Genomic DNA, 21,245 nt, shown 5'->3' on the forward strand with positions numbered 1-21,245 from the left:
TTACTAAAGTCAAGATGAGCAACATCCACTGCTCTTCCCTTAGCCACTAAGCTAGTCAGTTCACTGAAGAAGGCTATCAGGGTGGATAAGCATGATTTCCCCTTCGTAAATCCATGCTGACAACTCTCAATCATCTTCTTTTCCTTCATATGTTTGGAAATGGTTTCCAGGGTTAGTTGCTTCATCACCTTGCCAGAGACTGAGGTTAGGCTAGCCAAGCCTGCAGTTCCCCAGATCATCCTTCATGTCCTTCTTGAAGACAAGAGTGACGCTTGCTCCCTTCCAGTCTTCAGGAATCTCTCCCAATTGTTGTGGTCTTTTAAAGATTATCGAGAGTGGTCTTGCAGTGGTATCAGCCAGCTCCCTCACCTGTTGTGGGTGCAACCTGTCAGGCCCCAATGGACTTAGACATGTCCAGTTTGTTTAAGTGCTTCTTTGCTTGGTCCTCCTCCACCAAGGGTAAGTCTTCCTTGATCCAGATTTTTCCTGTGGTCTCAGGGACTTGAGATTCTCAAAGGCCTGTCTTACTGATAAAGACTGAGGTGCAGAAGGTTTTGAGTAACTCCGCGTTTTCTGTGTCATTTTCTACCAGGTCCCCTGCCGCATTCAGTAGTGGGCTGAATGGGTGGGCTGAATTAATACTCCAGTGTTCTATCAGTTTGGTGTTTAAATCACTGACAGTGTGTGTAGTCGCATAGGACACTTGACTAGACATATCTGGTAAACACTGTGGACTGTGGAATGCAAAACAACTTGGAACAGACAGGTCTGTTCTCATCTTCAGGGCTAGAGAATGTACCGTGGATAACTGATCAAACAGTTTGAGTGGTGCAATTCTGTAATCTTTATTCCCTCTGCCATTTGTCCTGCTGGATGTTGTCAGCAATCAGTGTAATGTTGTGAAATAAAATGTTACCGCTCAAACAAATAAAAGCTCTTCTTTATAGTCCTATTGAGAGAAAGACAGATCGGTTTATAAACACTTGTCTCAGTACAGTGTGAGTTGTTTTTTAACTTGCCTTTTACTTTGTTTCTTTTGCTGCAGAATCTCGAAGTTACACAGAAGCCATTAACCACTCTATGGTGATGTCTGACAGCACTGTGGGCACTAACCCTGCTTTGCTGAGGGCCAACATGCAGACGGATCCCTCCTTTCAGCACTGTTTTGCATCTTCGTGTACAGTTTCAAGTAACAGTCCTATCCCAGGGGGAGAAAGGTAGGAAAAGATTCTCCCACCTTATTATTTTGTTCTCATAACCATAGTTTCCAGCCAAGATGTTATGCTTGCGTCTTCATTGCAGAGCATTTGTCCAAGGACTTCAAGTTTGGTTGTGACATTTCATGATCATGTTGTCCACCAGCTGGAATTTACCACATACACAGATGTTATTTATATGTCAGGGACACAATTAGCTTTGAAGATAAATAGGAATACCAAAACAAATAGGAATTTATAGCTCAGTTACTTTATTATGTGCTAGCACAAGCTCATACATATTTTCCTGTGTGCTTAACCAGCTTCTCTAATGCTGTACTGAAAAGCATTTCATGAAATTTCACATTGGAGTAAGTTGTATGGAAGAGAGAGGGAGCACTCTTCTCACCATAGTAAATGCGTTTCTAGTCAGTAAAATGTCAGAGGATTTGTATTTGGTAGTGAATAGCTGACTCGCTTTCAACTTCTCAGCAGGCTGACAGATTTTATTATTTCATATTTGTATTGTGGTAAACATGTAGGACTCTGGACCAGAGCTTGAATAGTATAAATTTACAAAATAGTCCTTGTCCCAAGGAGCTTACAGCATGAGAAATAGCAAGAAACACAGCAAACAAACAAGGAGCCCCAGGTTACTGTTGGAAGGTTCAGAAGAGCATGACGATGAATGGTCAGTCACTAGCTGTGCCCTATATTTACTTAATAGATGAGGTGTTATGTTACAGCTGATTAAGTTTCCTTCTGTATCACTCTGCAACAACATTCCTTTGTGTCTAATTATCCTGTTCTTGTTCTTGGATAATTGGCTCCTTTTTCATAGTAGGTATTTGGAATGCTGTTGATTGGTGTGTCAGACTCAGTGAAGACTTCAAGTCTGTTGATACCTATTTATCTTTTATTTATCTTCCTATCTAATTGATTTCATTTTCAATCAGTACTTGAACTGCAAAAGAATGTTTTCGTTTTGTGATTATGAATGTAAATCATAAGACTGAAAAAAGTACATTAGTATTTTCTGAGGAGGAGGGAATGTAACATTTCACTGTAAGTGGATATGAATTAAAAGCTTATCAGGCAATACAGTCATTATTAAGTTTACATTCCTGCTTCAAACCTTATCTAGAAAATTTTATTCCTTTCTTTCTAAATATTTTTCTGTCATTTTTCATTTCATCTAGCAGATAGCTACAGCTGTAGGGTTTTTTTTCTTGCAATGATGTCTTCTTCCGTTTGCTTCCCTTCCATTTCTTTATGGCCCTTCTACTTTGATCTGTCCGAATCTACTAGTATCCATTTCCACAGTTCCTTTTTAATTAAAAATCCTTTCTCTTTTTATATGTCTTATGTCAGCTCTTTTCCCTTTGCATCTCACAATGAGATTTTTCTCACTACATTTGATATTGCTGGTAATGTTTTCGAGGTACAGTCTAAGGGCATTTCACTTTTAGAAGCAAGGAGGCAATTTAAACTTTTATCAGATGGTTTCATCAGAAGCTTAGTTCGTCTTGTTTAGAAGGATATTTCTTATTCTTCACTTCAGCAGGTGGAATTGCTACCCAGTAGAAAAATCTGATGTTTACTGTTGAAATATTATATTACTGTTGAAATATAGAATTAATCAAGCAAAATTATTCCATCATCATCAAATAAATTAACCACTGGACCTGCCTCCTTTCCTTTTTTGATATAAATTATATTAAAAGGGACCTCGTCTAAGAGTTGGGTCTTGTGAACTGTGTTCTTATCTTAGTTATTCATTTATTGTGCACAGCTACGTCCTTAGCCCATTTCTTTTTTTTTTCTTTTTTTTTTTTTCCTTTTTTTTAATTTTATTTTAAATGAGCATAAGAGACTCTCCATGTAAGAACTGCTGTGGCAGTCTCAGTTTTCTTCCATAAATCTCTGCCTTTGATGGCAGCCTTGGCTTAAGAAATTCTTGCCTCCTACTGCTCTTTTCCAGGTAGCACTTCAGCTCACCGTGTAGAGATCTCCAGGACCACTGTACGTGAAGCAATGCTGTGAACAGCCTTACTGAATTGATTCATATTAAAAGTAACCCTCTCAAACGGGGGGAAGGAGGATTATTTTTACCTGTCATTAATTTGATGGCCTGGTTTACAGTGCAAACTCAGAAACTGTCCTATCAGCATGGCTAGGTGGAGAGTGAGCTGAGGCAGAAAGTAATGGCCTACGCTGAAGAAATGAGTGATCAGGGTGGGGCTGGAATCCCTTGATCCACCAGGTCCAGCATGTTGTCAAAGAGCACCCTCAGGTATTGTCCTGGGTGAGGTGATTCATTGCTTTCAATGATGGCTGCAGTGTGGGTTGTACAGTGACATTTAAAGGGAATGATTTGGCTGTTGTTTTATTTTTGTGTTCAATTTTTGGCTTTTTTTGACAGCTCTTCTGCAACAGAACGTCCTTGGCTTGAAAGCAGTTCTAAAGCTTCCCCGTCACTCCAGCTTTCAATGGGAAACGGCAGGCCGCTGGGAGGTTACCTTGTGCCCTCTGAATTTTCAAACGCCGTGCAAGATGTATCTCTCTTGTCTCATTTCCAAACTCCAGGACTGCAAGTCGTCACCCTGAGCAGCCTGGAGAATTCACCAGCAGAGCCACAGCAAGAACCTGCTGTCAGCAGCAGTGCCCGGGCCTACCTGAGCTACAGTGGGGGCAACAGGGGCAGTAGTTCCCCCCGAGAGGAGAAACAAGCTACTTTCATAGCCAATACTAGCATCTCTCCTAAAACCATGAGCTCATCAGTGGCAAGTGCCGAGGACAATGGCTTTTTGACACAAAACTTTCTTACAGTGGCCTCTGGACACAATAGCCAGAACAGCGCAGTTCAGCAGCACCATGGAGGGAACTTACATGCTCAACCGCCTCTTCCAGAGAAAAAGAGGTCCTCTGAAGGAGACCGTTCATTTGCCTCCGTGTCACCTTCTTCAAGTGGCTTCTCTAGCCCCCACAGTGGAAGCACAATCAGCATCCCCTTCCCAAATGTCCTCCCAGATTTCTCAAAAATGTTAAGCACTTCCCCAGTGCCAGGTACGTTCTGCATCAGAGAAACGCAAAATACATTAGATTTTATATGAGTTTATAAAAAGCATTTAGGGGATTTTAAAAGTGGCAGAGGGGAAAAAAAGCAATGAAAACAGCACAGAGGACTTGAATGTTTGCAGTAAGTGGCACCAGTTCACTGGCTTTGGATGTATTATACAGAGAACAAGACTGAAGAATTCTTTCTGTGCTTCCCTAGATGTCAGCCAAGGGCAGCTGACCTTTTGAAATGCCAAACCACAAGCGAGCGGTGTGGAGTCCAGTTTCTTCTAGTAAGGGCTGGCTTCTCTCTACACCTTTCTAGACTTATGTCAAGAATAGTTAAAAATGTAGATGTGTATTCCCTGGACTCCATTGAGAAGCTTTGTATTTAATACAGCTTTATAAATGTAAGAGTTCTTCATATTTTATGCGTTTTGCAAAATGAAACTTCAAGAATGCTTTCAGAATCTTAGTGTATGGTATTATATTCGCTGGTTCTAAAACAGTTCAGAGTTTCTCTAAATTGTCTTCCGATAATGAGTTTTTTGAATAATTAAGGTGATTGGAAGTTGGAAAGAAAAGTAAAAAATGCTTTTGTATTTAAAAAATGTCTTGATTTTTTTTTTTTCCCCTTTTATTTTACAGAAAGCACAACTGATAAACATGTGACCGTAAAATTTGTCCAGGACACATCCAAGTTCTGGTATAAGCCAGATATTTCAAGAGAACAAGGTATATCAACTGATATATATTCTGGCATATCCATTTACAGAAAGGCTAGTTGGTGAATTCTCCTTAATTTTTTTAATGCATACTTGATGTCTAAAAGAAATACAAGAAGAAATATAAAACCTGGAAGGGCCACAGACCTCACTTAATTTCTTCTGTCCAAAGGCTGAATTTGAGAGTGGAGGGCAGTCAAGTAGTCCTTAAAAAATATTTAGTTAATCAGACAAATTATTAGCCTAACTGAACTAACTACAAAGTAATTTAAATCTGCATGTGGTAGCTGCTGCTGCAGATGTACTTTACTGAAAAGCTCCAGGTTTTGGAATGGCAGATGTGCGCAATGCAATACCAAACAACTGTCTGCTCTCAGAGTACGAGTGTGCTGTTCTGGCAAGATCTCAGCCATGTGTGTTTCCCTGCACAGGTAATAGGTTGAGAGATGCTAAATATCAGAGAATAATTCATTAGCTAGAAGTCATCATAAAAACATCCTCATCTACCAGTCGTTCTGTAGCCTTGAATTTCTTTGTCAGCTGCAAGTGACACACGTTATTTCTTAAAGGTGACAAAATAACAACACTCCCATGGAACAACATCTTTATGATGTACAATACAGATATAGTATATCTATATGTAGATGTATTATTGAATGAGACTGAGAAAGCTTTTATTATGTATGTGAAAATGTATACCTACAAACTTACACCTTGTCCCCACAACAATGCGTAAATAAAGCATGCTGGGTGCTTTGCAATTGGTCTGACGGTCCTTGTGTCCATATTGTAATATTCAGCTATACTGAATTGTATTTAATGAGTTATGGCAGGATTTTAAACTGGGATTCTTAAAATGTGGTTGTCAAAAAGGAAAAATGATGAATTAGTTCTGCATTGGGAAGGAAGTTCACACTAAACCAAAATAGCCTTCAGCTATTGGCAAATGATGAATTGCTATGTCTGTCTAGTTCATGGTTTCTCAAATGGTGAGGATGCCTCTTACAGTTTAGTGGTAAATATGAGCCCAGGGGAATAAAGATCATAGAAAACAGATCATTAATTCATCTTTGGATGATGTTTTACTCGCCCTTTCACTCCAGTCCCTTTCCCCTTGTCTGCTCATTCTCATAAGGAGAACTGAGTCTTTAAATGTGGAAAAACCATTTCCTGACTTGATGCGAGTCCAGAGAGGGGAGTAGATCATAAAGGAAGTTTAAAGCTAGCTGCTTGAACAAATGAAAAGAAAGTCTTCCCAGCTTTTTAGTATGCCTTTTTTCACCCTACCAAGTAAAATTCCTTTTAAAAAGTGTTTTAAGATACTGCTGCTGAGGAGGGGGAGCACTTGTTCTTTTTTCCTGTGCTTAATGGAATGCTCCTGTGACAAATGATTACTGTCCCCCTGCAGATCTAGAAGTGTTATATGAGTACTGCTGAATTGCAGGGTTTTATATATTCATCCTTGTCCTCTCAACACATGACAGGTTATTGTGAAAATAGTTGTTTTCCTCACCATCTGACAGATGAATGGAACACAATATATATGCATTGGCTTTACTCACTTAAACAGAAGAGACAATTATGTCTGCATTTTCCCAATTTTCTTTTACTACTCTTCTTTTCATGGGGAAAAAAATGTGTGTGTGAGTGTTTATGGTGTAATCATTGCTCAAGCCTTGCAAAATATGGCTTCATCCCCCATTTGCATAATTTCCATGTTCTGTGTATACAGACAGTTAGGGACTCCAGGGCCAAATCTGGGCTTTTTCCAAGGTTTCTTTGAAGGCTTGCTGATCGTTAGAAATTCTGGAAACAAACACAAGTATTTCCAAAAAGTTTAAGGAAAAAAAGCAAAAAGCAAAGTCCTAAAGTTTTATTAAGATCAAATTAAGATCAATCATTAGATGAACCTTTCGTCTTTTTTCAAAGTGAGTTTAAGATTTTGGGCTACTAGATTTCAAAGTCTGCAGCAGACTCATGCAAAGCAGGAGCATTTTCACTGCCCGTGGTTCCTCCTGGGGCGGACTTCATATCACACTTCCAGCAGAGATCACAGAATGTAGATGTAAAATATTTCAATGCTTGGACAGTCAAAGAGCAAATACTCACATCCCTTCCTTTGCTTTAAAATTAGTAAGGGAGTGAAACTGCTTTGCAGGGACAGAAACTTGGTGGTGGATGAAAACAGGTCTGTTCTGCCTGTTGAAGCTGCATAGGAAAAGAAAGAGAGTGCTGTCTAGTCAGCCTGGGAATTAGAGAGCTCTGCTCTCTGTCACACTTCTAACAAGTTGACAAAATTTAAGCAGGAATCAACTTGCTTTTGCATTGGTTGTAGAAATCCTGGTGGGACCTGCATGTCCTTCTCAGTTTAAAAATCAGTAGGGATCTGTACTTCAGGCTTCTCTTGAAATAAGTATCTGTGAGATTTGCACAAGATGTTTCCACTCGGATCCCCCAAATGTGCTTGATTGTATTCTGTTCTGCAGCAATGGAGACAGAAAAGGATCTTATTTCCTTTAGTCTCCTATTAATTATAGATTTGCACTTCTGTAGTTTTTGGGTGTGTGCATTGTTCTGGAACTGTTTTTCTCTCTCTTTCCTGGAATCCCTTGCAGCCATTGCTGTTCTCAAGGACAAAGAACCTGGGTCATTCATTGTTCGAGACAGTCATTCTTTCCGGGGAGCCTATGGGCTAGCAATGAAAGTTGCTACACCACCTCCTTCTGTGCTGCAGTTAAACAAGAAAGGTACTGTATGCCTTCTATTACTTAACAAGCCATACATGGTAGGAAGTCCTTATTACTGGGTGATAATCTGGAGGAATCTTCCCTCTTCTAATAAGTGCAACTTGAATTACAGGCTCCATTTGGTACCTTGTTAAATGAGACTTGCTAAGATGTCTGTTATAGTTTACAGTTTCACCATGGCTTGTAAATGTATGTCCATTGTGGCTGTGCATGTATTGTACCTTATCAACCTAATAGAAAACCAGTGTCATCTCAGTAATGGGTCCTCCCTAGCAATCAGAAGTCTGCATTTGATCCACATACCACTATGTAAAGCTTTCGTTTGGCTGGAAGGTTGAATATTTTTGACCCCAAGGTTTTGTTTTGAGGCAGTTCTACGTTAGAGATAAATCTGAGGAGGTTTCCTAAGGAAAGACGATAGTTTTTTAAAAGAAGTGATGAAATACACCCACCCTCTCAGCTCCAGTGCCTCCATGTATAACTTGTGCCTGACAGTTGTGAAGGATAAAATGAGAAGAACATACAGAAAGCATTGATTAATGTATGGAAACTCAGCAGCCAGTATCGGTAGTGTTCTTGGCTCCATGTGTGCTACTGCAGGGGTAGTGGGGTGGCTTTCATTGCTGCTGTTTTCCTTTTGCAAGGCTTATTATATTTCATTAGTACACACTGCCTGGTGAGGTAAGCAACTGAGATCACAGGAAAGCAGTGATTCTTAGTGTTGTGGCTATGGAAGCGTGGTTTTGTCTGGTTGTGGTTGGTTGGTTGGCTGTTGGATTGTTGTTTGGGTTTTTTTTGAGATTTCATGCTTACTCTGGGGCAGGTTAGCAGTCCACTTTTATTACAACACTACTTCCAAATTCTGTACACTTAATCTGGTATCTTGAGACAATTTCTAATAAAAATTTGCCATGTAATCCTTCTTTTTATTGCCAAGAAACATCAGCAGAACCACTGCAATGTCTTCTTTAATGAAGACAACAGGGGTGCACTAGGGTGGTGATAGCAACAACAAGGAGGCAAATGGAGAGTGGCTGTAGGTGTTTTAAGCAATCTTTTTTTTATCATCAGACCAATGAAGTCCGGGAAGACAGGAAAGTTCAAACTCTACTAGCCTTTAAGAGCCAATTTATTTTAGTTGTACCACAGGCAAGTGGTAGTAAGAGAAAATTTTACTTCAGACTGTCGCATTCTTCCACTTCTCGCGCTGTGGTATTTAAATTTTTTGGTTCACACTGTTTCATCCCAGAAGGCACAAATTTGTTTAGTCTTCTGCACGGTTTCTTGTTACAGGCTTCCCCTTCCCACATACCCTTGTAGTAATTTATTTTTAATACTGTGAGAGCATAATGGCAAACAGTAAGCTGTTTGAAAAGGTGATCTTTGCAATATTTGCTTGCATAGAAGTTTCTGCTGTCCAGAATAATGTGTTCATCTGTATTAGCCTGAAAGTTAGCCCTTGATGTCATGTGTTTCCTGGGCTGTCGCTGAAAGATCAGAGTCAAAGGGAGCATTTGTGTTTGTGGCTCTTTTGTTAAGGTTTGAATGGTTGGGTAGCTTTGTCCTGTTGCTATGAAATAACCTTTTAATTAATTGGAGAGAGATTCAGTTTGTAGTCAGGTGTGAAATACTGTGAACCAGTCTTTCAAGAAATAATGAAGTTGTATTAATTATATATGTGCATATGTATGTATACATTTAAAAGAATGCTAAATCTCAAGGGAATTTTTATGTGCCTCTTGGACTTTGAATCTTCTCATTACATCCAACTTAACAGTTTTGATTTGTGCTAGATTCCTGAGAGATAAAAACTGTCTTTAAAAATCTAGTGAAACCTGAGTGTTTCAAGTAATTGATTGTTTTCAGGAACAAAGACTTAGCGTAAAACTGCAAACATTTTAAAAATTCACTGAGAGACTTGGCATCATTACTTTTGTGTAGCTAAATCTATTGGTTTAATCTGGAAAAGTTCTGTGAGCAGAACTGTCACTAGAAATCTGAGTGTTTTATCATACTTTTACTCCCTTGTCACATTGGATACAAGTTCTTCTAATGGAGAAGTGCATCCGAATTTCTAACCATTCATTTTCCAAATTTCTGTTCCTGTCTGTAGTTGAGACCATGCTTGGACATTTTGGACACCAGTGTATATTTGGATTTCAGTCACGATTATAAAACCTTTTCCTCTGGTTGTCTGAAGTGAGCTATTCGCTTGTTTGTTTTTTGCAAAACAGCCTTTTTACTACAGCTTGTAACCTTGCAGCAGAGCAGGTTTAATGTATTCTTTGCATGCTGCATATAAAACATTTGGTGGTGCTTCATAAAGCCCTGCTAATTTGTGAAACTGTTGTCAGTTCATTGCTTCTCTTCATGAGCTTTCTTTTTCTTTTTCAACACAGCTGGAGATTTGTCAAATGAACTTGTAAGGCATTTTCTGATTGAATGCACTCACAAGGGGGTGCGCTTGAAAGGATGCCCAAATGAACCATATTTTGGTAAGTACTGTGCATCACAGGGACACAGGAAATAGAAACAGTTTGTATTTGCCAGAGCTGTTTTTATAGACTTGGATGGAGTGCAAGTGAGAGAATACTTTGCTCAAGTCCTGATGATTTCTGTAGGAACCCATTCTAAGGTTATAGGAACCTTTTACACATTGACCTTAAGTATATGTGCAGGGCACTCTAGTACAGATGCACATGACCAAGCTTCAAATGGTCAAGCTTGTCTACCACTACCAATGCCACTGCAGACAGCTGAGCTACATGACTGTTACAGGCCTTATTGATTCAGGACCCTTGCCTTATTTTGTCCTGTGCTGTATTTATACTGTATACTACCTGCCTAAAATGACATCAGAATGCGACATTCACAGAGTATGCTGCATCAGCCTACCTAATGGAATATGATGAAAACTCGTTACCTGTTGTGGCAAACAGCCAAACACCTACCTGGCTGCTCACTCATTTGCCTTCCTCAGTGGGGCAGGAGGGGAAAAAAGGATGAGAAAGCTCATGGGTTGAGATAAAGAGAGGGAGGTTGCTAACTGGTTACAACCATGGGCAAAAGAGACTCAACTTGGGGAAAATTAATTTAATTTTTTGCCAATTAAAATCAATATTTGGGTAGTAAGAAACAAAGACAAACATTAAAATAACAGTTTTCCTTCCCCTTTCCCAAGCTCAACTTCACTTCTTCCTCCCAGACTCCTCACCCCCACTGCAGGCAGTGCAGGAGGGGATGGGGGGGGCCATATGGTCATTACGGTTCCTCTCTGCTGCTCCATCCTTCTCCCACTTTTTCCCTGCTGAGGTGTGGGCTTTCCCATGGGCTGCCAGTCTTCAGGAAAAAAATCTGCTCCAGCACGTGTTCTCCGTGGGCTACAGTTCCATCAGGAATTGTCCATCTGCTCCAGTGAGGTCCTCCATGGGCTGCAGGGTGGGGGATGTCAGCTTGGGTGCCTGGAGCACCTCCTTCTCCTCCTCCTCCTCCTCTGACTGTGTTGTTCCCTCTGTTGTGTCTCACCCTTTTTGCTCCCTTCTTGTCTCTGCAGCCTTTTCTGCCCTTTCTTAGATACACTTTCCCAGAGGCATCCCAGAGGCATTCCACCCGTGGCTCAGCAGTGCCCTGCAGTGGGTCTGCTGGAGCTGGCTTTGTCTGGCATGGGGCAGCCCCTGGCTTCTTCCCACAGAGGTCACTCTGTAGCCTTCCCACCCCCTGCTACCAGCCTCATCATGTACACGCAATACACCCATGAAAGGGTCATCTACCATAAAATGAACAAGTGTAAAATGATACATCCTATTTGAGGTAAAGGTGGATTGAATTTTGTCAGTGTTTGGCATAAGACTTATTTCAAATCAGAATTTTTAGCCCAGTCCTACCTTGTTCTTGAAGTACTTATTTATGGCACATATGTAGCCCTACTGATCGTTTAGTTTGAGCATCTCCTAATCTAACCAATGTATACAGCCTCAAAACTGCTTCACAAAGTAGGTGGGCAGGCGCTATCACGTACTTGTATGGATAAGACAAGGAAGGACTAATGGTATCAATTGGTCTTTGCATTTCTCTAAGACCCTTGCAGAATTGGGTCATCTTTCCATTTCAGAGAAATTTTTGATGGGCTGTGAAAATGAGGTGGTTTTTGGTTGAACTGTGATTTTTCTCAAGTGCGTGATTATAATGTTCAATGTATGTTAATAAATGGGATCAAAGGATGGCTTTTTGTGCAAACAGACTGATGAATATTATGCCTTCCTCTCACTCCTTATAGTCTCACATGCTAATGTCAAAGATGACTAATGTTTAATTATTTTAATTAAGCCAAGTCCAAGTGACAAAACTGACTGAATAGAAAAGAAGAATAATTTAATAGAGAATGCTGTGTACATCACTGCTGCATTGAATGGAGGAGGTTTTATCTAGATCATCTTTTATACTTTCAGAAGCACTAAATAGAGGTGCATGTAGACAAAGCACTAGACAGTGGAGACTAGGTGGCTAGAAGACAGAACTCCTCGCTCTTCTCTGCTTCATCACATAGCATTGACCCCTTGTGCTCTTACCATCTTCATAAGATTTTACTACGTTTAATGTAGCAGAAGTTAAGAGCATCGAAAAGAATTTACTGACTTCTATGTGTTACTGTTTTTGTCGTTTTTGTGCTTTCTGCATTTGAAGCAAAGCCATTTAGGTTAGGATTTAAGCAGTGTGTTTAAGCAGGGAAAGGGAGCTTATGATTGTGATTAATGAGTTCAAGTACATCCAACTGGTACAGTCTTGGGAAACACAAACACACTGAAGTTGACCGAAGAAGGTCTTGGCTTAGGTGCCAAGAGAATTTTTTTTTAAAGGGCAGCGGTGGGAGGCTCCTTGGTCTATAAAATACTTGAGAGCCAACATAACTGTTAAGCATTCTTGTTGTCCACCAAGTTAACTGTACATGTCTTGTTACTCTTCTGACCACAGGGAGTTTGACAGCTCTGGTGTATCAGCATTCCATCACTCCACTGGCATTGCCCTGCAAGCTCCTCATCCCAGACAGAGGTATGGTTGTTAAAGTACAGAAGAGAGATACCCAGCCAAGCTCTGCTTCAAAGTGCCAGTTCTGAAGGCAGGTGAACATGTCACAAGTCAAGGTCTAGGCAAGAATGCACAGGGAAGGAAGCTGTGTTTTAAAAGTGGTTCTTCAGTACTGCTGACAGCTCTTACCCAAGCTGTAGTTGCGAGCAGACTAGTACTGTGATGTTCCAGTCATAAACATATATGCGTCATGGAAATCCGCAGAGTAACCTAGCATGTAGTAAGGCAAATGTGCTTCTCAGACATGAAATTATACCCATGTATGTTTGGATGTAACCACTCGTTGAGGTCTGGGTGGCACAAGGGCTTTAGGGAAGGCAAGTAAGTAAAGAACAGAAGGTGCCCTGAGTGCGACACTGGCAAGAAGGAAGCAGCAGCTTACACAGGTCCAAATATTGTTTAAGTAAATGATCAAAAAGCCTGTGTTGCATCATGGGACTGTAATTCTAATTTTGGTTATGGTGATTTCATAAACCACTCTAAGACAACAGCAAAATGTAGCTATGCTTGCCCCATAATTCAGTTGTCTGTTACTCTCCCACATGAAGTTAACACCAGATGTATTATTGAAATGTTAAACATTCTTGTGGTTTTCTACTGAACTCTAAGCTTTTGTTAAAGGCCATATGTCAGTGTTCAAACATAGCATTTGAATTATGCAAATACATTAATGAAACCGTTTTAGCACAAAAACATGCTATGGTAGATGTGACCAGAGATCTCTTTATATGGCAAACCAGTGTGGTAGGTGGGCTTGTTCTCCTTATCCTCGCCACCTAAAATGGAAAGCTCCTTCCGTTCTGGCAGAGGTGCATGACTGAAACATTTGTCTTGTCCTGAATAAACATACCACAGTGAAATTTTATTTTGGATTTATTTTTTTAATCCGATATGATCACATGTTTTAAGATGATCTTCTGTGGTTAATGATTCTGGACACAGTACGTGGAGTATTTAAAGCATATGGATAAGTCTAAACATGTGAATAGTGTCACACACCAGATTACTGCTCTCTTCCTCATTTAAATGTATTCAAAGACAGCGTGCATCATGTTAAATACATCAGTAAGTGAGACTTTTTTACATGCATTTATATAACTGAAATAACATACTGATGAACAGTTTTCTTACTAATTTTAACAGAAGATTGGGAGGCAGACATTCCACTGCTGTCTTAATAGTTCAGATGTTTGTTTTCTATGTAAGTATGAAGAAAGAAGGATTATCTTGTCATCTGCTGAATCAAAATACAATTAATTGATTTTGTCATAGAAACACAAAGTCTTTGTGCCTACATTAGTGTAAATTATACAAATTAAATGAGATAATTAAAATGGCACTATTTTAAAAATGTCGAGGTTGTAATGAGGGAATATAGCTATTAGTGTTTGGTTTAATGTGACATCATGTGTGTCCCTGCAGCCTATGCTATGTAGTTAGTCTTCTACTGTCAGGAAATAAAGGTTGAGCATCCCTCCTGCAGCACTGGAGGCTAAAAAACTGATGCAGCACAAACACCACATGAATGATTATAGTTGCAGATACAAGACTGTTTTCATGTTTCTGGCCAGGAGTTGTCCAGTAGATGAGATCACAGTTAGAAAAGCTAAACTCATACTTAACCATGTGCATTGATTTTGTGGATTCAAGTCCAAACAAGACATGGACAGTGTTTTCTGTTTGCAGATCCCTTGGAGGAGATAGCAGAAACTTCTCCACAAACTGCTGCAAACTCGGCAGCGGAGCTTCTCAAACAGGGTGCAGGTCTGTTAAACTTTTTCCTTGCATTTGACTGTCACCAAATGTATCTTACAGGCTGGGAAAAGCTGAAGCTTAGACTGGACTGAAGGATGTTTAAAGGGAGCAGTTAAATTTAGAGTGCTGTGTAGAAGTGTAAAGGGCACTGTGAGGATATGTACCCAGTTCTTTCTGTGTTCTGCAAGCAGCTCTTAAGTTCTACAACCCTGTGTTTGCTTTTCAGTCGTGTTTCCCGTGACAATATGAGGTACACATAGATTGGTTCAAGCACAGCAATTTTTAAGCAGTGACGTTGCTTTCATAACTGATGAACTTGGAGAACGTATTTTCAGCCTGTGGTTGCAGAGGTTCATGAACTATGTCTGAGGTCTGCAAAAGGCAACTAAGAAAAGTGTTTAGTAGGGATAAATTCTCAGCATAGGGGTCAACAGTACCACTGGAAAATGCTTACGATCTCATCAGTCTGAAAAAAAATATTAAAAAGCATTGCCCTCTGCTTCACTTGATGCTACATGTTGTTAGGAAATGTCCAGTGTCTTTTCCATTGAATGCTGTTTTATGGATTGTCATCCACACTGCAGCACCCATTCTGGCAAGTTAAGTTGTCTTACCATGAGCTTATTGATGTGACAGAAGAACCCTGTGTGTGGTGTGTGGTGACGTCCTGACCCACCATTATTGGACATGGTGCTCTGAGTACCCCTTCGTGATCTTAAGGCTGTCCTTAGTAGAAATGCAGCCACTGTGTTATTCCCCTGTACAGTGGGCGTGCCCAGGGGATCCTGTCCACACCCTGCCATGGTCCCTGGTTTTTGGGCTGCTATGAATTCTCCCCGGGATCTATCTGTCTACTCGATTAGTCCCATTAGAGCAGGAGAATACACTACATTTGCCACTCTCCTTTGAGTTTAGCCTACCACTGGAGCCACAAGCAAAGTAGTGTGGCCAAGCATGCTTTTATAAGAATGCTGCCTCATTGCCCTCACCCATTTTAGGGCCCTTCTGAAGGGGGCAGTTGCCAAGCTGAGTAGCTCTGGAGAGAGAGTGTTGCTTCTTGCTTGTGCAGCAATCTGCTTTGACTTCAGATTTTTAAGTACCACTTTGAGTGCTGTAATCAAGCAGGAATGTGTGGCTGAGGCAATGGCAAGCCTTTGCGAGGCTGTGCCAGGAGTGAGCACGTGTTGGCCTTTCTGTTTGCCAGTGCTGGTGGTGTTTGTTGTGGCCAATGGGGAAAAAAACAAGGAGAATGAATTTTTGTAGAACTTTCCCTCTTGAAAACCCAACAAAAGGGGCATGTGTTGTCTTTTGAGAAATGTTGGTTTCTCCTTGCTTGGGCAGTGCTTTTCAAAGAAAGAGAAATAATTCTTACTTCAGTTGGGGCAGTAGTCACATAACTTCTTATGGGGGCTGTCACATTGTGGATCATTTGGGGAACTTAGTACATTTATTTTTTCCTTGTTTTGTTGTTGTTGTTGTTCTTGTTTTTAAACAAGGGTTTGGAACCAGAATAGATAAATTAGCTAGGAGAGATTCTCAGAGGGTTTTTTGCCTTGATACATAATTTCCCCCTGATTTTCCATGTTTCAGAGGTCCCTCTCCAGTCATAAGAGACATTCAGGTTGTGGAGTTCAACACTGAAGTGCAGACCTGAAACATGTAAATTGTTTCTTTTCCAACTATCTGAGCTTGTGTGAGCACCTGCAGTTTAGTCAAAGCAGATGCACTTTCTCCCTGCCCTACTACTTTACCCCACCCTTCTCCCACTCCACAAGCAAAAAAATGAAGATGTGTTTTCCTAGAATGATCGTTTTTTGTAGCTATCTGAAAAACCTAATGAGCATTTCCAGTCATTATCTAAATGCAGAAGCTGACCAGAAATCCTTTGCTTCCTAGAGAGTGACAATTGAAGACTAGAAACTATACAGATAAGCGCCTTTTCCCTAGAACAGACCTTGCTTTATTAACCTTCCTGTTTGGCAGCAGAATTTTCTGCCCCAAATAAATCCCAGTCCCTCATATCTGTTTCCATTAATACAGTCAAGGGACTTAGCATTCTGAACAAAGCACATTCCCAGTCTAAAAGCAGCAGGAGTTACTCGAAATGGCCACATTGTGTAGCTGTTGGTGGTAGGTCAGATGTGACTACAAAATGCCACCTGTGGAAGACGAGAGCAGCAGCATTGCAGGACAGCTGCATTGCACGAAAGACAGATGTCTTCCTTTTGCTCTAGCCTTGAACATGGTTTCTGTGGGATTACTCTCATTCAATATCCCATCAGACCATGCATAATGTTCTTAAAGGAGAAATCTTTCAGCCTTTCTCATTACCTTTCCTTTCCTGTAATCTCCTTTTTAAGCTGACATTTTTGCCCTTGCCAACAAAAGGGTCCATTTATTATTTTTTGTGCTATAGAAGTAAAGGAATCTACTGTATTTGGTGATTGCTTTTGAACTATCACATTGAGGGCAATCTAGACAAAATGCTTGGCTCTTTCATTTAAAAACAAGACCTGCACACAGTCTACTGACACCGGTGCAATGTGTGGCAGACAAGGAAGGGAAACCCTTCATCTGGGTCTTGGAAGTGGTGAGGAGTGTGACTGTGAAACAAGGCAAGTTTCCTGTGGTGGGAAAGGCTCACAGGATAATGAAGAGCTTTAGATCTGTACAAAACATACACAGTAATGATGTCAGAAGAGGAGGGCTTACCGTTTGGAATGTTATTTACAATTTGGATGGACATGACAGAAGCCTGTTGAGCGAGGAACACCTTGTTGAACTTGCCATTCATTGTCTTAAACCCCTCTATGCATGAATTGTATAGTAATTGATTCAAACAAGGGTTATCAAAACTATGACACCAATGCGCAAATACATTTGGGAAATTTTACACTTACACATCAAATAAATCAGATCTCTGGATCCCTTCTTTCACTGACAGACTCCAGAGCTTGAAGTTATTGGCCTGATCATCATGCTGGAATCAAACTTATGCTTATGCAGTCTTTAACTGTACAATTGCTTGGTTCTTTTGAAAGTGCCAGTGTCTAGCTGTGTATTTTTTGTAGATAGTCATAGGAGAAGGCTTTAGTCAGATTACAGAATAGCCATGTGAAAAGCGAAGCTATTAGATTTTATTTCATCTTTGCTTTCTTAGTAAGGTTGGCAAGCCAAGCTAAACTGCTAAACAAATGAAATACTAGCATGGTAATTTGCATGTGTCAGCTGCCAGAGCTGTAAATTCTGTCCTGGATACCTACACAAAGGTTTTTACCAAAACACAAAGTCTGTTGGTACCACTGTTTAGCTACGGATGTGTTTAATCTTTCTTGCTTTTGCTGTAGAATGAGACTAAGAGGTCTTTTCAATTTAAAAAATGTTCTTAATCTGCTTGTAAATTTGACTTTATACACAGTCCCAAAATATTTAAGCATGTGAATAAGTCTATTAATACTATACAATAATAATACTTAATACTTTATAATGTTATATGGCACTGCTACCATATAGTACTATGCGGTATTATACAGTACTGTAGTACTACTATATAATGCTATATAATATTAGTACTTCTTTTCCTAGTGCTCACTGCAGGTTTGATATGAGACCAGCTAAAAAAATTAACTGTTCGGTAGCCTTAGAAACCAATGAGCTTCTATTTTATAGAGATACTTAAGAAGTTACTAATATCTCTAGGAGAGGAATAGGGCTTTTAAAAATAAGTGCATCCTGAGGTAAAGAATAGACCTAAAAATACGTAAGTTGGTAATTTTTCTCAATGTGGAAGTTGTTTTGTTTGCCCTAAAATCGCTAAACATACAAAACACCATGGAATTAATGAGAAGTGAGCTTTGCAGCAACCCTCAATTCTTTGTGGGGTGAAAACATTCTTGTCTTGCCAAACAAGTGAATGGTTTCCTTTGAAAATAGTTTAAATACCATTTTAAAGTGTAAAACACATGAATGTATGCCGCTAAAGTGTGTATTTTCTTATTGGCTGCTGTAATTGAACTTAAAAGCAAAATATTCCCATTCTTGCCCCTCAGGAATGCCTTTGCTGTAGTTGTACCTATGAGTGGCCTCTCTCTCTCTGCTGCTGTCTTGTATTTATTTAAATTTCAGGATTTGTGGGTAATAGATAAATACAGTCATTGGCTTAAATATAAAGGTATTAAAAACCAAAGGGACAGCAAAAGGCCTATGACCTCCAAAATTATAGTCTTGAACTATGAAGCAACAGTGGGACAAGGTGAGGCACATGTAGAAGGTTTGGTAGTTTGCTGCCAGTCTTCCCTGTGGTGGAAGGGAAGTTGGAGAATTTATGTTTTGTTTGGTGTTGTTCAGAAGACACCTGTTTGCTTGCTGTTGGGTAATGACCTCTCAGAGTCTTTCCCCTCTTTCATTACAGCGTGTAACGTTTGGTACCTGAATTCAGTGGAGATGGAGTCCCTCACGGGCTACCAGGCAGTACAGAAAGCCTTAAGCCTGACATTGATGCAAGATCCTTCTCCCATCTCAACCGTTGTCCATTTCAAGGTGTCTGCGCAGGGAATCACATTGACAGATAATCAAAGAAAGTAAGCAAAAGAGAGGTGGGAAGAGAATATCCAGCCTTGTCCCCAACAAGTGTTGGCTGCTGTTGATTTGATTTTCCTAGTTATTTTCTGCAGTCTTTGTGTCAGAGGATAATAGGATTGTCTAAAGAATGACAGTGACAGTGTCAGCTGTCTGTAGTACTGGATAATGAATGTTTTAAGCTATGAACATTACTTCCGCATGGCAGCTTTTACCTCTGGAAGGTCACTTTGCCATGGCATTTTTTTCTTTGTTGTTATTTCTTTTTAAAAGAGAAAGTAATGGCTTTGCCAGCATTTGATATTCAACCTATTCAGTGAAATAATTTATCTTCACAGTATCTTTCACCAGTATCACTGAACAGAGTTGGCCTAAGCAGGCACTGTGTAACTCCAGTATTTGAAATAGTGCTTTGGATTGCTGTAAAATACTATGATAAAAAGTTAATTTATATTTACTTTGTACTGAATGCTATTAAGGCTTCCACAAAGTCTTTAGATCTGAAAACTGACAATAACAAAGGAGGGACAACAGGAATTCATTAAGGGGTTAAAAAAAAAAAACCCAAAACTTCTTAATTCCATGGGGTCTGCAAGTGTTTATAGCAGATCAAGGACAGAACCTTAAATTATAATGCCTAAGAGTGTTCATATTTTGAAACTTAATACAATGAAATTATTCACAAATTCCAAGAAGTTGTATTTCCCACTGACATAATATCTAAATGGCCAGTTTTTAGAAAAAATGCATTTCATACTTCTACTTCTTTTTCTTAGCTTGAGGGTCAGTTTTCTTTTGGTTCAAAAACTTGTTACTAATCTAAATATGGATTTATTTCGTTGGAGCAGTTCAGGTGACTTTCAAGTCACTCAGAGATAGCAAAAAGAATATACCATAATTGTTAAATTTAGATTAAATATAATTTATTTTTCAGATCTGTTTATTGCTTAAAATTTTAAGCATCTTAACTACTCCTAAAATTTGTTTTATTTCTTCCTATCCAGACTCTTTTTTCGGCGACATTATCCAGTCAACACTGTTATTTTCTGTGCTTTGGATCCACAGGACAGAAAGTAAGGAAGACAGGCAGTATTTTTTAATATGTTTGTATTATTGATCTAAAAAAAAAAACTAACATAGGTTTCATTTTTATTTCTCCATTTCTTTTTTTCCTACTGCTTTCTTAATGGACAAGATGGATGAAAGATGGCCTTTCTGCAAAGTAAGTGGACACCTGTCTGAGTCTCTTTTAACTGAATGTTTTAGGAATATCATTACAGTGATCAGTTTCTTAGTGTTCTAAATTATCTTTGCCAGGGATGTAGAAAGGAAAGCAGCTGTTCAGAGACAAAAGTCTCTCTGCCCACTGTAGTGGACTTTAGTTACTTCATCTGCACCTCTGCAAGTCAGGGCCTACTTATGTGATGGTGGGATGTCTGGATACAGAGCTAGTGTGGTTTATTTATGTCGTAGGACTGTGATTTGACTAAAGTTTCAGAAATGAAAACAGAGCCGTTTGGTACTCAGTTTTGTGTTCCACTTGTCCAGCAACACTAACACAAGCTTACTTGTCTCACTTAGACTGATGGCTTTAAAAAAAAAAAAAATCCCACACATGGCACATAGATGAAAACACTCCTAGTAATGCTAATGTGTGGCATAAATATATAATTACCAGTGGATTGCAAAGTGTTTTCTGTTGAAGGCAAACGTCATCGTCCCCCTTTTACCAAAAGAGAAAACCTAAACAGAGAGAGCTCAGGCACTGGTTTCTGGAAAGGAACAGAAATAGATGGTGTCAGTCCTATTTCCAGTACTCGGTCTACTGAGATGTGTGGCCCTCAAAACCTCTTTAGGCAATTCCTGACACACCGCACCACACAGCCCCCAAGGTAGGTAAGAGAACAGCAGTATTGAATCAGATGAAATATATCCCCAGGGTCAGCAGCATGTCTCTGACAGCAAACAGTACAGGATGCAATATAGACAGAGGAGAAGGAAGGGGACAGTCTCCTTCCCTGATTCTGGCCATCCTGAGCCATTCAGGAGCCCCTGAGTTGGCTGCATCTGGACCACTGTGTTTAGCAGTCACACAGGACCTT

At 39.8% G+C, this 21,245-nt stretch overlaps 1 protein-coding gene across 1 annotated transcript in view; it reads left to right on the forward strand.

The window, feature by feature from the left end:
- Positions 1–21,245, forward strand: part of TNS3 (tensin 3) — a 231,977-nt gene that overhangs the window by 204,158 nt on the left and 6,574 nt on the right. Inside the window, 10 exon segments of the mRNA XM_082308287.1 lie at positions 1,046–1,217; positions 3,619–4,262; positions 4,902–4,988; positions 7,594–7,725; positions 10,125–10,220; positions 12,697–12,774; positions 14,497–14,574; positions 18,977–19,145; positions 20,148–20,216; positions 20,339–20,365. Of these exon segments, the coding sequence (XP_082164413.1) occupies positions 1,046–1,217; positions 3,619–4,262; positions 4,902–4,988; positions 7,594–7,725; positions 10,125–10,220; positions 12,697–12,774; positions 14,497–14,574; positions 18,977–19,145; positions 20,148–20,216; positions 20,339–20,365 (1,552 nt within the window).

Source organism: Platalea leucorodia (genome assembly GCF_965183815.1).
Source record: "Platalea leucorodia genome assembly, chromosome: 1".
NCBI lineage: Eukaryota > Metazoa > Chordata > Aves > Pelecaniformes > Threskiornithidae > Platalea > Platalea leucorodia.